Consider the following 17,705-nt stretch of genomic DNA (forward strand, 5'->3'; position numbering starts at 1 on the left):
CAGACATGTACTCTCAGAATAAATAAACTAAAAAAAAAAAAGTTTTTATCCCTGTTAAATAAAAATTCCTCAGAGAATGGAATAATTTAAAAGTGACTTAATCAGTAATTTATATCTAAATGGGAATAGGTACTTAAGATATTTTCCAAAAGCAGGTTTTAAAAAGGAAATAAACCTTGAGGAAAACAAGTAAGACAAGTCTGAGCACAGATGGTCCATTTATTGGCCTCCGTGTGGTTTTGTTGTTGAAACAGCCATTCTTGGAAAAGCTTTTCTAAAGTCAAAGACATGGCAACTAAAAAACATCTGATCTCCCCTTCTCAAGGGGAAGCTTGTACCTACATTATATTTACTGTAGAATACAGTAAAGACATTTATATTTACAGTATTTGTTACATCCCTCTCAGAATCCCAGCTCTAGACCTACTTTAGACTAGAGTGGGCCACTTAACCTTAGTTCTCCAGAATCTTGTGGTTGGAAGGGGCCTTAAAACATCCTATCTGTCCACTTGAAAATTCAATACAATCTGAAAAAGTCCCACCAGAAGGTGAACTAGCTCATGCTTGACCATTTCCAGTGATAGAGAATTCACTACCTCTTGAAACTGTCCTTTCCTATTGTCTGTAGGTCATACTATTTTTTGTGTGTGTGATGTTTATTTTTAAGAGAGAGAGACAGACAGAGTGTGAGAGGGAGAGGGGCAGAGAGAGAAGGAGACACAGATCCAAAGCAGGCTCCTGGCTCTGAGCTATCAGTACAGAGCCCAACATGAGGCTTGAGCTCATGAACCGTGAGATCATGACCTGAGCCAAAGTCAGACGCCCAACCGACTGAGCCACCCAGGCGCCCCTGTACAGGTCATACTATTAACTCAGGCTGAGTCACAATCTGTCTTGTTTCATCTTTAAGACAACTGATCCTCATTAAATCTCATGGAAGAGACTACACATTGGCAGTCCATGTGCTGTACCTGTCATATTTTGCTTGGCTTGGACAGTAGAGCAGAAAGGTCTTTTTTTTTCCTTCATTTTTTTAATGTTTATTTACTTTTGAGAGAGTGAGACAGAGCATGAGTGGGGAGGGGCACAGAGAGAGGGAAACAGAAGCAGAAGCCGGTTCCAGGTTCTGAGCTGTCAGCACAGAGACCGATGCTGGGCTCGAATCCATGAACTGTGAGATCATGACCTGAGCCAATGTCAGACGCTTAACCAACTGAGCCACCCAGGCACCCCAGAAAAGTCCTGATTTAAGGAAAAATGCAAAAAAAAGGCAGGCCTAGGTAAACAATGAACCTACAGTAGGATAAAGCAGAGGACCTTGCCTTAGAGTCTAAAGGCAATAATGAACTAGAGCTGAGGAGCAGCTGCCCCCTTTGACAGGACAGGAGCTCCCTAATTCTGAGCCTGTGTTTTCGTTTTTATTTATTTATTTATTTATTTATTAAAAAAAATTTTTTTTAACGCTTATTTATTTTTGAGACAGAGAGAGACAGAGCATGAACGGGGGAGGGGCAGAGAGAGAGGGAGACACAGAATTGGAAGCAGGCTCCAGGCTCTGAGCCATCAGCCCAGAGCCTGACTCGGGGCTCGAACTCACAGACCGTGAGATCGTGACCTGAGCTGAAGTCGGAGGCTCAACCGACTGAGCCACCCAGGCGCCCCATGTTTTCGTTTTTAAATGGGGATAACAATCCCTACCTCACTTGGTTTTTGTAAGATTATGTGGATAAGGTACTTGGCATAGTATCTAGCACATAATGAATGCTCAATAAATGATAGCTGTTTTTGTGAGGCTAAATAGCTCTTGGTGGTCCCTTCCTCAACCTGGTTACTCTCTTTAGAAGGAACTCATCTTCTTTAGATCTTTACTCATGTTACTTTTTTAATGAGGCCTTCCTTTGCCAACTTATGTAAAACTAAAATCCCCTTCTCTCATCTGCCTTCCTTTGTTTTTTTCCCATTGCCATTATCATCATCTAACACTACATACTTACTTATTTACCTGGTTTATCATTGGTCTTTCCATCTAGAATACAAGGTCCATGACGCAGAATTTTGTTTTTGTTTTAATTTAAATTGCTGTATTCTGACATGTAGAAGAATGCCAGACATATGATAGGTACTAAGTAAGTAACTGCTTAATGAGCAAAAAATATCTTTCTCCAAGTCTGGTGACTATACAAAATATTCCAGGTGTGAGCTGACAGGTGTAGATAGTATAGTATAGTATATTGGGATAATTCATTCTTGTTAATGTAGCCTAGGATTGCACTGAAGATTAACATTAATAGATTATAATCAGAGTATATTTTTTAAAATAGGGGATCACAGACATTTCAGTTGAAAAAATATGAATGAAATATCTTTCTTCATGATAAAAATACCCTGACTAATGTAAATTATGTACCCAAATAGTTATTTTAAAGACTTTTCTACTAATGCTGCAGATATTCTACTTTGGAAATTTACTTGTGAGCATGGAAACAAATTCCTGTCATGCTACTAATGTTATAGAGATATATGGTTGAAGCATTATATTGTAATGTAAGGACCTCAGTTGCTTTTATAATACCACTCCCAAATAATCCTATTTGGACTTTTAAATTTCAATTTAAGCCCTTATATAGGTAAACTGACTTCCTTCTACTTCTGTTTGGCTGCAAGTCATATTCAATTCCTAGGCTTAAGATTAGCAGTTGTTGTGCACTGAATATTTCCACTGAGACCAACAATTTTCAGAATGTGAGACAGATTTAGTACTAGCCTCTCCACAGTGGTACAATTAAATACTGCTGATGAGACAAAAAGCATATTTGCTTTAAATTATTTGTGGAAAAATAAGGAATAATATGATATGATAAATGCTTTCCCCCCATATCCAGGTTCATTTTAAATGGCTCCTTCCCTAAACCTACAGTTGTAAGCACCAATAATTATTTAGAAGTAACTTACTGGTTTAATGGAGCTGCCTTTAAATGATGAGAGATTCTGAATGTCAGTGAGATTACTCACTTTTATTTGGCTATTTAGTTCAAGCAGAAGTCTTGGTTCTCTTTGAAGACTGACTAACAGGCAGAGTAATTCTAATAAATATAGCTTAGTCTTTGTTCATAAATACATACATACCTGAAAGAAGGTCCTTGGTAGGGGGGTTGTTTGAAGAAACAATGCATGAGTCACTGTGACTCTTGGCCACTGTCGTAATTTGAGGCTGGGATTCAGAACTGTTAAGAAGGGACATCTGCTTCCGTGGGGCTCTGCCTTTCAGAGTCATACACTCTAAACTCTGTCCTGAATTAAGATGGTGTTGTAGTCCAAAGGAAGAATCCTTTATGGTATCAGAGTTCTCTGCAAAGTACAAGTGGTCCTTTCCCCTGTTTTAAAATAAAGGAGAATTTTAGCAATATATTACCCATTACGGTAACATTTCACTTTGTCGGAGACAGAAAGTGCATGAGTGGTTTATAGCAGTGTAGTTTAGACTTTGTAAATTCATTTTTGATCTCCCAAATGAAATAAATAATAGATGCTTCACCTACAGTTGTATGGTTGCGGCTCAAGTGAGACAATAAAATAAAGAGCTCAGCACAGAGCCAGACACAAAACAAATGCCTCGTAATTATTTAAAAGACAAATCTATTTTGGGGCGCCTGGGTGGCTCAGCTGGTTGAGCATCTGACTCTTGATTTTGGCTCAGGTCATGATCCCAGGGTCGTGGGATCAAGCCCCACATTGGGCTCTGCAATGAAGATGGAGTCTGCTTGGGATTCTGTCTCTCTCCCCACCTCTGCCCCTCTACTCCACTCATGCTCACTATCTCTCTTAAATTAGAAAATAAAAAAATCTATTTCTCTTACTCCATTCTGTTTCACGAAATACCACCCTTTCCCTCCTTTCCCTCATGGACATCTATCATGGCATCTGTGTATGACTTAATCTTACTTATTTATCTGTACATTGGTCTCCCTAATAGATTGTGAGCAATCCTCAAAGAATTGTCTCATTAATTTCTATGCCTAGTAATTGGTACTGGCCTAGGCACACAGTAGGTACTTCATATTTATTTGCTGAATGAATGACTACATTCAGTCTTTAATCCAAACACAAATAAAAGAAATGATCAGTACAGTGGGACTTAGCTGACAGACTGTGGTAATTACCTCGGAGTGGTTGATCTACTACTGTTAGCTGTTAACTCTTTTCCGTCCATTTTGGTGGTAGGTATCCTACGAGGCCTTGATGGAACCAGAAACTGAGTATTGTTGGGTTCAGTATATTCTCTGAATTCCTGCTCAGATAAAACCACATTTTCTGTCATGTCAGTGGTAGGAAGAGGATTGTAGCTGTCATAAGTTTCTGACAGAGGCTCCAGAGCAAGTGAGACCTGAAAGAGACATGTAATATATCATAAATTCTCTTTGGTATTGACTAATTTTAAGACTCCCTGATTAATATGGCCCCCACTCCTTATAGGATCAAGTTCAAATTCCTGCCTACCTCAGAAGCCTTACCTCTCACTTTCCTCCCCTCGTCCATCCCTTTCTCCCAGATATAGCGATTATTTAGGGTTCTCTAAATGTACCTTATGTTTCATTCCCTTATGTCTTTGTATATGCAATTTCTTGCAGTATTACTTTCTCTGTGAAAACTTCTTTGTGTCTAGATAGAGATGTCATGGCCATTTCCTTCATGTTTCCACTTATTCTTTATCTATCCATCAATATAAGCCCCATTCATTGAACTTACTACAGGCCGTAAGGTGTGCTAAGTTTGTCACCCCGAGAAGCTCATGTAATGAATGATATAACTCTGTCAGGAAAGTATGCTGTTCTATTTGAAGGAAAAAAAAAAAAAAAGCAGAGGCTTACAGGAGGTATTTTGTAACTTTTAGTTCATTCATTATCCTGATTAGATTCTGAATTCCTTGAAGGCATGGACTTGTTCTTTTCATTTTTGTCTGGACTGAATAGCATAAGACACACTTAGTGTGCAAGTCTATTATGCCTAACAATGTCTAATTATTATGTCTGATGAATAAAAGAATAGTAACACCTTCCACATCCCTATTGTTGGTTATTTGAGAAAAATAAGACCTTAATTCTATGCTGGAGATTAGGCAGGGGGAAGAGGGGAAAACACTAACATGAAAAGTAATCACTTGAAGTTTCTTTCATCATCTCATTCCTGTGAGTTCAGGTTCTCTACTAAATGGCTCTCCAGCCCCTGAAAAGCCTAATGGAGGAACAGAGTCTAAAAAATACAGCCTAAAGCAAAACTTTAGGAAAGAAATGGAAGAATATACCACAAAATAAAAGAATGATGTTGAAAGTTCAGTTGCAATGACAGAGAAAGCAGAAGGAATTGTTCGAGCAGCCAGAGTTAAATAATGATAAATGGCCTAACACAATAAGGGAAGGTTGCAGTTAGATTATTTTAAGATGTCTCTGGAAAGGTCAATGGAATAATTTGGGCAGAGAAACTGCAAAGGCACAGACTCAATAAAATACACCTGGTTCCTGATGAGGAGAATTCTTTTCATGAACCAGGTAACATAAAGTCTTTTAAACCTGTTCACCATCAAGATTTTCTACAAAGACAAATGACAGGAATGCAGTAGGATAAATACTCTGTGCAGTGATCACTGTAATAGCATCACATAAAATCCTGGCTGCCCAAATGTAAATGTCAGAAAGCGTTCCCTTACCATTCATCATTTCCCAAAAGGCTGCCACTGTATTTTAGAAACAAAGAAGACACTGAGAATAAAGGCGATGTCCCTGGCCTTAACCATGACTTGCTATCTGGCACTGAGTTTTGCTTTTTCTCTAAGCAGATCTGAGCCAATCACAAAACAGCTCATAGGCCTATACTACCAGTGGCTCTTAATGAAAGAAGAAAGTCCAGGTACCTGCTATCCCAATCTTATAATTAAAACATGTGCTAACCTAACTTCTCTGTTCAAGAAATATTTGTTGGTACTAGCTCAATGCCAGGCTGTGTGCTACCTGTCTAAGGCAAAGAGATGAATAAAATATGGAAACTGACCCACAGAGGACCATGGTATTTTATACGGGAACTTTAAAAAAAGTAATTTTAATATAAGATGGTGAGCTCTGAGATAGGGATGTATACTGGATGGTATGAGAAAGAGAGGTCTGAGCTTGGGGAAGAGGTGAGGAAGGAGTGCCAGGGATGGTTTCCAGAAGTGAAACATAAACATCTGGATTTAGAATTTTATTTATTAAAAAAAATTTTTTTAACATTTATTTATTTTTGAGACAGAGAGAGACAGAGCATGAATGGGGGAGGGGCAGAGAGAGGGAGACACAGAATCTGAAACAGGCTCCAGGCTCTGAGATGTCAGCACAGAGCCCAACACGGGGCTTGAACTCACGGACCGCGAGATCATGACCTGAGCCGAAGTCGGCTGCTTAACCGACTGAGCCACCCAGCTGCCCCTGGATTTAGAATTTTGTATAGGAATGATACAGATAAGGCTGAGGGAGGTTGAGGCACAACATTCCAGGTAGAGGGAAGAGCATGAGTCAAGCTTTAGAGGTATAAAATGTTTCAGCAATTCCTACAAATCCAAGAGATTGCTACTCTTAACTCCTCTGCTTCCATATAATGTACCCAATACACTCCTACATTCACCTCCTAGATTAGCATTCCTGTCCACCTCAGTCATACTCCTCCTCAATCACGGTTCATCCTTGTGTTCACTCCTCTGCCAATCCCCTCACAGAGCCCTGTAGGATTTCTATTTCATACAAACTTCCTTACCACTTCAACTGAACATTCCCTTTCTTCAAACGCCCCAATTTCTCTGAAGTCTTCTCCAATGGAAACTACTGCTTTTACTAGCCGGGATGAGGGAAGTTGACTTACTCCGTTCTGGTACCATCCCCAGACCATCATTCTGTCACCTAAATATATCACATCTCTTCAGAAGCCCATGCCACCCACAAATACCATAAGTCTACCATAAAAGTCTCACATCCATAACAGAGCAACCCTAGGGACATTCATCAGTCTTCTCTCAATGACTCAAGGCTGTCTTTAACACTAAGCTGCCCACGATGATCTACTACAACATCAGCATCAGTGACAGCCTATTAGTATGCCTATTTTTCAGACCTATGCTGGTCAACACAGCACTTAAAAAAATTTTTTTTAATTATGTAACAATGCTTTACAATACCAGATTTTGTGTAAAATTTAGTAATTCTGGCTTCTCTTGGAAAATCAGAAAATCCAACAATGCTGGGTCTCCATTCCAATGTGGCAAAAATTAGATGAAGTAGACTAGTGGCTTTAGTCAGGGTACATGCTCCAATTTGAAAAGTCCCCAGCCATATTTCAATGAGGCAGACTGATAACTGTTGTTCATCATCACATTTGGTCTGTGGGGGCTTTTAAAAATTTTACTTTCTTACAATAAAATGGACATTTTTGTGTGTAAATACACTCCTATAAATTTTAACCTATGAATAGATGCATGTAACCACCACCACAACTGAGATAGAGAACACTTCCATCATCTCAAAAAGCTCCCTGAAGCTATCCCTCTGTAGTCACACGCTCTCTTCACCCCTAATCCCTAGCAACAGCTGATCTATTCTCGACTATTATGGTTCTGGCTTTTTGAGAATGTCATATAAATGGAAAACATATGGTATGTAACCTTTTGAGACAGGCTTCTTTCACTCAGAGTAATGCCTCTCAGGTTCCTCTATGTCGTGTATCAATAGTTCATGCCTTTTTTACAGACTTAGTAGTATTCTATTATTAACGTGGCTTGTCACACTGGTTGATTTTCAAAAACTGAGACAGTCTTGCATTCCTGGGATAGACCCTGCCTGGACATGGTCTTATTATCCTTTTTATATAGTGCTGGGCCCAACTCGCTAATATTTTCTTGAGGATTTTTAGGTTTATTTTTAGGTCTAGATCTTAAACTGTCCTTCTCTAGTTTTGCTATCAAGGTGGTGCAAGACTCATAAAATAAACTGAAAAGTATTTTCTCCTATTTTCTGGAAAAGATTGTGCAAAATTGGTGCACTTCCTCCCACTCCCACCCCCCTTCCTTTCTTTATTTGGACAGACAGAATCCCAAGCAAGTTCCAGGCCAGCAGCACAGAGCCCAATGCAAGACTTGAACTCATGAACTGTGATATATCATGACCTGAGCCGAGATCAAGAGTTGGATGCTTAACTGATGGTGCCACCCAGGTGCCCCTTCCATTTTTTTTAAATGTTTGGAAGAATTTGCCAGTAAAATTAACTTGGCCTGGAGGGGTTTTTTTGTAAAAGGGTTTAAAATGCAAACGCAATTTAATAGTTACAGGTCTATTCAGGTTATGTATTTCTTTTTTTATTTGAGAGAGAGAGAGAGCATGCACACACACACACATGGGGGGGGGGGGCAAAGGGAGAGAGAGAATCTTTAACAGGCCTCATGCTCAGCACAGAGCCCAATGTGGGACTCACTCCCACAACCCTGGGATCATGACCTGAGCTGAAATCAAGACTCAGAGCTCAACCAACTGAGCCACACAGGTGCCCCAGGTATTTCATTTTGAATGATTTTTGGTAGTTTGTGGTTTTCGAAGAATTCATGTAAATTGTCAAATTTAGGTGTATAGAGTTTATACTATTCCTGTACCATCTCTGGGTTCTGTAGACTATGGTCTTTCTTACAGCAGAATCAAGAGGAAAGTGAAATATTTCTCCTGTCCCAGAGAGAATTAGACACCCATGATTTTCAAAAGAAATGTGAGAAGGCATATTTCTGTGTGGAAGAGAATATTCCTAATGATAAAATAAGGCAAAAAAAAAAAAAAAACACAAAAAGTGACTGTTAGAGGGTAAAATGTGACTGTCAAAAGACAGCATTATGAAACAACCTATAGTAGAATTATAATTAGTATGTAAAAAAGATGCAGGACAAAATGGAATAAACAGAAAAGTACTGATTTTAAATAAGGTTTGTTTTTAAAATGCAAATAAAATAAGTGATACTCCTATGACGTGAAATTATGTATTAAGATAAGAACTTTAAGGTATCAAAGTCTCAGGGTGCTTGGGTGGCTCAGTCAGTTAAGCATCTGGCTCTTGATTTCAACTCAGGTCACGATCTCAGGATCGTGGGATTGAGCCCAGCATCGAGTTCCTCACTGAGCGTGGAGCCTGCTTGGGATTCTCTGCACCGCCCCCCCATCCCTCTCCCCCACTCGTGCTCTCTCTATCCTTAAAATAAAAATAAATTTTAAAAAAGAATGTCTTAGTAATAATATCCTAACTTCAAAAATTATTGTGCTAAGATTCTGCCCTTGATTGGAAACACTCATGTTTGTAAATAGTTATTTTGTTGTTAAACTGAAGAAAAACTAAATTTTATTCTTAAATGGTTTAAAAAAATCAATGCTGGGGGTGCCTGGGTGGCTCAGTCGGTTAAGCGGCCGACTTCGGCTCAGGTCATGATCTCGCGGTCCGTGAGTTCGAGCCCCGCATCGGGCTCTGTGCTGACAGCTCAGAGCCTGGAGCCTGTTTCAGATTCTGTGTCTCCCTCTCTCTGCCCCTCCCCTGTTCATGCTCTATCTCTCCCTGTCTCAAAAATAAATAAAACGTTAAAAAAAAAAATTAAAAAAATCAATGCTGTAGTGTCCACCAAATGTAAAACGTCTGATATTGATAACTTGGTAGAGAAGTAAAGGTATAAAATTTTTAGTCAGATCAAAGGAACTGATTTCAAAATGAAAGAATTTATAATTTACTTGTTCTTCAATTACAATGTAAAAGAATCATATGTATGTATATATTATGTTACCTGCTTATATAATAAATTATGTGAATGTGGTCTTGCTCAAAATATCTTATTGTACTGTACTTAACTTTATTCTAGTGATAAGATGATAAAATGCATACACGGTGACATTAAGTTTGATGAACAACATAAGCATTGTGACATGGAGATCGGCTACTACTGATCTTCTGAGGATAAGTCAGAAGGAGGATCACATGCTTCCCAACTACACTAAAACCACCGAAAGAGAAATTGCGGATAGGGGAGACTACTGTACTTTGTTGTTGTGGCATGAAAGTTGCTCAGTAATTTTGGTTAGATCAACAATCAATGTTTATAGTATAACTGAGTGGGCAGGTTGGGAGATGGGGAGGTAGAAGGATGTGGGATTGAGCTAAATTTGCATCTTCTGTATTAGGAAGTCAGAAGACAGTGCCTGAAAACTGAGAGGGTGGGGGAGGAGATAAAGATGTGACATAAATATAAGCATATTAATTGGAACTATAGAGGTAAATACCATAAGAATCAGGGGCAGGAGTTGAAAGTAGTTGCCTCTGGGAAAAGTATGGGTCTGTGTGAGGGACTCATTTTTGTAACAGAGTTATTTGACTCTTTATGTGACGGTAAAATATTAATTTAAAAATGACTTTTAAAACTGAGTATCAGGGGCACCTGGGTGGCTCAGTCGACTGAGCATCGGACTTCGACTCAGGTCATGATCTCATGGTTTGTGAATTCAAGCCCTGCATCAGGCTCTATGCTAACAGCTCAGAGCCTGGAGCCTGCTTTGGATTCTGTCTCCCTCTCTCTCTGCCCCTCCCCTGATCACGTTCTGTCTCTCTCTCTCTCTCTCAAAAATAAATAAATATTAAAAAACTTTTTAAAAAATGAGTATGCAGTGAGTGATGGGAGTTCTTGTCATATCACTGCTTTGCTGGTCCCCAAAACAGTCTTGAATTGACTACATATGGAATCCCTCTTTAAAGCTGAACCATAAGATATACTGATTACTTTTTCTTTCCTGTGAAGGAGCCAGAGAATTAATATTTTAGGCTTTGCATGCCATACAGTTTCTGTCATAATTACAGTAGTCCCTCCTTATCCACGGGGGATATGTTCCAAGATCCCCAGTGGATGCCTCAAACTGCAGATAGTACTGAACCGATACATATGCTTTTTTCTTATATACTTACATAACTATGACAAAGTTTAACTTAAAAGTTAGGTACAGTAAGAGATTTACAATAGCTAGTAATAAAATAAAATAAATTATGTGAATGTGGTCTTGTTCAAAATATCTCATTGTACTGTATTCACCTTTATTCTAGTGATAAGATGATAAAATGCACACGTGATGACATTAAGTGTGGTGAACGACCTAAGCATTGTGACATGGCGACAGGCTGATACTGATTTCTGAGGATAAGTCAGAAGGAGGATCATCGGCTTCCCAACTACATTAAAATCACCAAAAAAGAAACTGCAGATGTGGGCAGGGGGACTACTCTACATTGCTGTTACAGCGTGGAAGGTGCAACAGACCACACGCAAATAAGTGAGTATGGCTGTGTTCTAACAAAATTACCTACAAATATAGGTGGTGAGTGAGTCAGACTTGCCTTGGGGGTTATATAGCCTGTGAATCCCTGAAAAAGATGGCCCAAAAGCCTATGAAAAAATACTCAATATATTAATCATCAGGAAATACAAACTAAAACCACAGTGAGATATCAGTACCTACTCAGTAGAACACTAGAATGACAAAAATTAAAAAGACTATCCGAACCAAGTAATGGCAAGGACGTGGAGCAACTACATACCAAGTAGATGTTTATACGGAGAATGTTTATATACTACTGATGGGAATGTAAAGTTATGCAACCACTTTGGAAATGGTCTGGTAGTTTCTTAAAAAGTTAACCATGACTCAGCAATTCCATTTTTGGGTATTTTCCGAAGAAAATAAAAACATGTGTCCACACAAAGCGTTGCTTTATTCATAACAAGCAAAAAGTAGTAAAAAAAAAAAAATAAAAAACAAAACAAAACAAAAAACAAACAAAAAAAGAAAACCCAAATGTCCACCAACTGGTAAATAGATAAAAAACAAAACAAAACAAAACCACAACTGTGAAATTATCAATGCAATAGAACATACCTCTGCAAAAGGGAACTACTGATATACAAAACAATACGGATGAATCTCTAAAACCGGCTCCTTTTACTTATTCTATTAATATTTCTTAGTCTGGGGGCACCTGGGTAGCTCAGTCAGTTAAGCTTTGGACTCTTGATTTCAGCTCAGGTCAAGCCCCACATTGGGCTCTGTGCTGACAGTGAGGAGCCTGCTTGGGATTCTCTCTCCCCCTCTCTCTACCCCTCCCCTGCTTGCGTTCTTTCTCGCTCTCTCAAAATAAATAAACGTAAAAAAAAAAAATTCTTAGCCTGGGTGAGGAGACAATGGGCATTCCACTATATGTTGTTTTTATATTTTATACATATAAGATATTGTTTTGCATATCTCTAAGAAAAACAAAAAAAAAGTTAACAAAATATATAGTGCCTAACATATGGTAGATAGGCATACAATAAATGCTGATGAGAAAACTATCAGAATGAACTTCAATTTTGTCTATTTCAAAATGTTCTTCCTCTTTTCCTACTGGTTATAATTCCTCTATTCCCAACGTAACCCTATTAGCTGAGTTCATGATAAAAACTCATTCCCATTTAATTCTCTTCATGACCTTCATGATACTGGCTCAGTTATCCTCTTATTTTCAATTTCTTTCTTCACTTGCTTCTCTTTGGTCTACAAACAAATCATGCTCTAAAAAGGGGCCAGCAAGCGCATTCCGTAAAGGGGCAGAGAATAAATATTTTAGGCTTTATTTATTGGATGTTAGTTTTCAAATAACCATTTTAAAAATGCAAAAACCACGTTCAGTTAGAAGGCCAGATATGGAACACCAGGCAAAGTGTGTCAACCCCTGTTCTAAAACAGTAATGATCAAACTTCTGAATTCTGCTACCCACAGTTAGTGTCCTCTCAAATTCAAATAAATTTGCCATGTCCCCATCACATGCCTAAACACTATGTTAAGTGTTTCCAAACTTTTTAAATCTCAATCCCTGCAACAATGCTGTGAGGGAAATGTTTTAGTATATTCAATTTATAAAATAGGATATGGAAGCTCAGAGAGGACAAGTGAACACCAGAATTGCTTTTTAACCAATTTCTCATGTCCAACTCTAGTGCTATTTCCACTAGATCACACTACCTCTCCCTCTTTTCACTGACATTTACTTGGGAAACAGAAATCTCTAATTGCTACTTATTTCCTTATTCCATAATCTTTTAAAATCTGACTTCTGTCTGTAAAGCTCTATATACAATTTTCCAAAAATTCCAATGACATTTAAATAAACACTCACACAAGTATTATTGCAGCAACTGATATTTAAATATAGGGAAAAAATGATGCAGGCACCTTAGAAAACAGTCTGGCAGTTCTTCAAAGTTAAACATACCTACCCTATGGCTGAAATTCTACTCCTAGGTATATACCCAAAAGAAATGAAAACATGTTCACAAAAAACCTTGTAAGTGAATGTTTATGGCGGCTGCCATTATTCACAGTGGTCAAGAAGTGGAAATAAACCAAATGTTCATCAACTGAAGAATGGATAAACATGTGGCCTATCCATACAATGGAATATTATCCAGGCATCATAAGGAATGAAGTACCGATACATGCCACAACAAAGATGAACTTTGAAAACATCATGCTACATGAAAGAAGTCAGTTACAAAAGGCTACATAATATATTATTTCATTTATATGAACCGTCCTGAATAAGCAAATACATTAAAAACAGAAGTTAAATTAGTGGTTGCCAGGGACTGGTAAAGGGTGAAAAGGGGTATGACTGCTAATGGGCACAGTGCTCCTTTTTGGAATTAGATAGTGGTGATGGTTATAAAATCTTGTGGACATATTAAAAAACACTGAATTGTTTAAAAGGGTGAATCTTATGACATGGGAATTATATCTCAATTTTATTTTATTTTTTAAAAATGAGAACGCCAGGGGCAGAGAGAGAGAGAGGAGGAGAGAGAATCCCAAGCAGGCTCCATGCTGTGAGGACAGAGCCCGACCTGGGGCTCGATCCCACAAACCGAATCTTCACATTGTGACTAAGGTGAAATCAAGAGTTGGACACTTAACCAACTAAGCCACCAGGCACCCCAAATTATATCTCAATTTTAAAAATAGGAAAAAACCCCACCTAGAATCCTACACTTCAAATTTTTTATTTTTATTTTTATTTTTGAGAGAGAGAGACAGAGCATGAGCAGGGTGGTGGCAGAGAAAGAGGGAGACAGAATCTGAAGCAGGCTCTAGGCTCCGAGCTGTCAGATGCGGGGACTGAACCCACAAAACGTGAGATTATGACCTGAGCCGAATACATGTATGTATGTGTATTTAATTTTAATTCTTGTTTGTTATCAATCCAAAATCCATTTTTCCATGAGGCTATACAATTATGTAATTTTGTCTTTTACAGAAACAAAATATTCTACTAATAGACTATAATTTTAATATTTTTGAATACATTGTTTTCATTTTTTCAACATTAAAAGTGTATTTCTGGGGTGCATAGGTGGCTCAGTCAGTTAAGCATTCAACTTCGGCTCAGGTCATGATCTTGTGGTTCATGAGTTTGAGCCCTGCATTGGGCTCTGTGCTGACCGCTCAGAACCTGGAGCCTGCTTTGGATTCTGTGTTTCCCTTTCTCTCTGCCCCTCCCCTGCTCAGGCTCTGTCTCTTTCTCTCTCAAAAATAAATAAACATTAAAAAAAATTTTTTTAAAGTGTATTTCCATGACTAGACATAAGCATATAGCTTCCCTCTCTTTTTATGGTATTTCCTTAAGATAAGTTCCTAAGGGTAGAATTACTTAGGTAAATGATATATGGCAATTTTAGGGCTCTTGAAACACAATGCCAAATTGTCTTGCAGATCTAAGGTAAATCTGTACCATTATCAGAAAAGTAACCATACTCACTTCACTATGAAGTTACTACCATAAGGTGCCACTATTTTTTAATTTATTATATATAAAAATATGAGAAATAAAATGTTACATTCTTTCATTCAGTTGGAATTCTTTTTTTTTAAATGTTTATTTTTGAGAGACAGAGCGCAACTGAGGGAGGGGCAGAGAGAGAGGGAGACAACAGAATTTGAAGCAGGCTCCAGGCTCCCAACTGTCAGCACAGAGCCTGATATGGGGCTTGAACTCATGAACCATGAGATCATGACCTGAGCCAAAGTCAGACACTTAGACTGAGCCACCCAGGCGCCCCAGAATTATTTCTGGACTCTATTCTGTTCCGCTAACACATTTATGCGCTTGTTGTCGTTTTTTGGTTTTTTTTGGCTTTTTTTTTTTAGCAATCTCTAAACCCAATGTGGGGCTCCAACTCAGGACCCAGAGATCGAGAGTCTCCTGCTCTCCCGACTGAGCCAGCTAGGCACTCCTGTGCTCATAGTTTTGGAAGAAGTTCTCACATTTGATAATGCTGTATATCTTTTCTCTACCTGTTTAAACTTCTGTATTTTAGAATACATTTGAAAAGGTAAAACTCATGAAATTCCTAAGTGATTTGAATACTCAGAACTTTCTAGGAAGCACTCCCAAAAAGTCTCGCTCAGAAAAGGACCCTTCCATGTTCTTTCCACCATCCTGTACACGTATGTAGCATAACATCTATCACACAGCATTCTACTTATTATTCTTCTATTTCCTCCTGTGTGACTTCGGAAAACTATATGAAAGAATCATCTCTTATCTCTGTATCCTTAGTGGCACATAATACTGTATAAAAAGGTTGTAGGCACGAATGAACACATCAAAGATGCCACTTACATGAGTCAAACAAGCAATTATTGCTTGGCATTATGTTAGGAGCTGTGGGAAAAACACAGAAAGTAGAAAACAATGTCCTGCCTCCCAGGGAATCTAGAAACTAAAAAGAAAGGGAATTAAAGGGAAATGACTAGTACATAATTTTAGAGATTGTGTAGGATTGTAACCAAACAATGATTATACAATTAATGTCATAAATTTAATAAAGAGTACAGAGAAGAATGAATGCAGTAGGAGCTGTGAAGGACTCTTGGCACTTCAGATGGGTAGTAAAGCACTAAGAGGATTTGGATAAGATACATTATAAAGACGGTGCCATTTGCAGCAACGTGGATGGAACTGGAAGGTATTATGCTGAGTGAAATAAGTCAGTCAGAGAAGGACAGGTATCATGTTTTCACTCATATGTAGATCTTGACAAACTTAACAGAAGTCCATGGGTGGGGGGGGAAGGGGAAAAAAATAGTTACAAACAGAGAGGGAGGGAGACAAACCACAAGAGACTCTTAAATACAGAGAACAAACTAAGGGTGGATGGGGGGGTGGGGAAGAGGAGAAAATGGGTGATGGGCATTAAGGAGGGCACTTGTTGGGATGAGCCCTGGGTGTTATATGTAAGCCAATTTGACAATAAATTATATTAAAAAAAAAAAAAAGACTGGGTAAAAACACGAACAAAGGCATGAAGTGGGAATTACCATGATAAATGGGAGTCATGTACCTATCCATTCTACAAACAGACTCAACTACTTGTACTGAAAAAATTTTATTCTACGCAGCAAAGAATTAAAATATTTTTACCTGGAGTTCTCCAAGTTTCTTAGATGTTGGTGAAACAATGGTAAAAAATCCATTGATGTGATGGGTTGGAGAAAGCTGAGCTAGTCCACTGATCTGAACTCTACCAATTGGAAGATGATCAAGCTTGGTGATTACTTCCAGCACCAGCACAGCCATATCTAATCAGAAACAATTATAACATACACAGATATTTTTCATTTACTTTCTTTTTTCTTTGGAGGTGGGTATGTATGAGAAAACTTTTTTACTTAAATTATTTTATTTTCAAATAAAACATGCACCTACTATCAGGGTTGGCATTAGGGTGACCCTGGGTATGTCACTTTTAAACTCTGAAACCCAAATTCATCAGAAAATGAGAATACCCACTGCCTGCATAGTAGTAAATCCCAGGGGCTTCCTCTCATTCCTCCTACTGTATTTTCATTTACCTTAAACAAAAAGTTTTTAATGATTTAAAATGTAAATATTTTCTTATGTATTAAAAAAAATCTTTCTGTCGTTAACATGTATTTGTAATTGTCCTAACTTCCCGTTGGAATAAGGTAAAATAGATACAAAGAAAGGAATAAAACAAACCACCCTACCTACTACACAGGATTGTTTTAAACATCAAAGAAGATGTTGGACTTGAAAGTATTTTATAAACTGTAAAATGCTAACATTTTCACTTGTTCCTATAAATTATCCTTACTTGAGGAATTAATATACTGTTTTACTGCCTTGCTCTTTTCAACCTGGACCTATTCATGTTTCACACTAATTTGTGGCAATATATTCATTAGTTTACCTTATACATTTTCTTCTTTCTTTTTCTTTTTTTTTAATTTTTTTAACATTTATTTATTATTGAGAGACAGAGAGAGACAGAGTATGAGCAGGGGAGGGGCAGAGAGAAAGGAGACACAGAATCCGAAGCAGGCTCCAGGCTCTGAGCTGTCAGCACAGAGCCCGATGCGGGGCATGAACTCACAAATTGAGAGATCATGACCTGAGCCGAAGTCGGACTCTTAACCAACTGAGCCACCCAGGCGCCCCTCTTCTTTCTTTTTCTTTTTCTTTCTTTCTTTCTTTCTTTCTTCTTTCCTTTTCTTTCTTTCTTTCTTCTTTCCTTTTCTTTCTTTCTTTCTTTCTTTCTTTCTTTCTTTCTTTCTTTCTTTCTTTC

General features: G+C 38.1%; 1 protein-coding gene across 9 annotated transcripts in view; it reads right to left on the reverse strand.

Annotated features, from left to right (window-relative positions):
- Positions 1–17,705, reverse strand: part of C2CD3 (C2 domain containing 3 centriole elongation regulator) — a 145,495-nt gene that overhangs the window by 119,530 nt on the left and 8,260 nt on the right. For 8 of the 9 annotated variants that reach the window (XM_049652074.1, XM_049652047.1, XM_049652031.1 and 5 more), the window contains exons 3-5: positions 16,541–16,698; positions 4,161–4,384; positions 3,127–3,374 (exon numbers count right to left, since the gene is read on the reverse strand). In XM_049652074.1, the coding sequence (XP_049508031.1) occupies positions 3,127–3,374; positions 4,161–4,384; positions 16,541–16,698 (630 nt within the window). The remainder of the gene's footprint in view (positions 1–3,126; positions 3,375–4,160; positions 4,385–16,540; positions 16,699–17,705) is intronic. The other variant, XM_049652083.1, reaches the window with a different exon arrangement.

This window comes from Panthera uncia, chromosome D1, assembly GCF_023721935.1.
Source record: "Panthera uncia isolate 11264 chromosome D1, Puncia_PCG_1.0, whole genome shotgun sequence".
Classification (NCBI taxonomy): domain Eukaryota; kingdom Metazoa; phylum Chordata; class Mammalia; order Carnivora; family Felidae; genus Panthera; species Panthera uncia.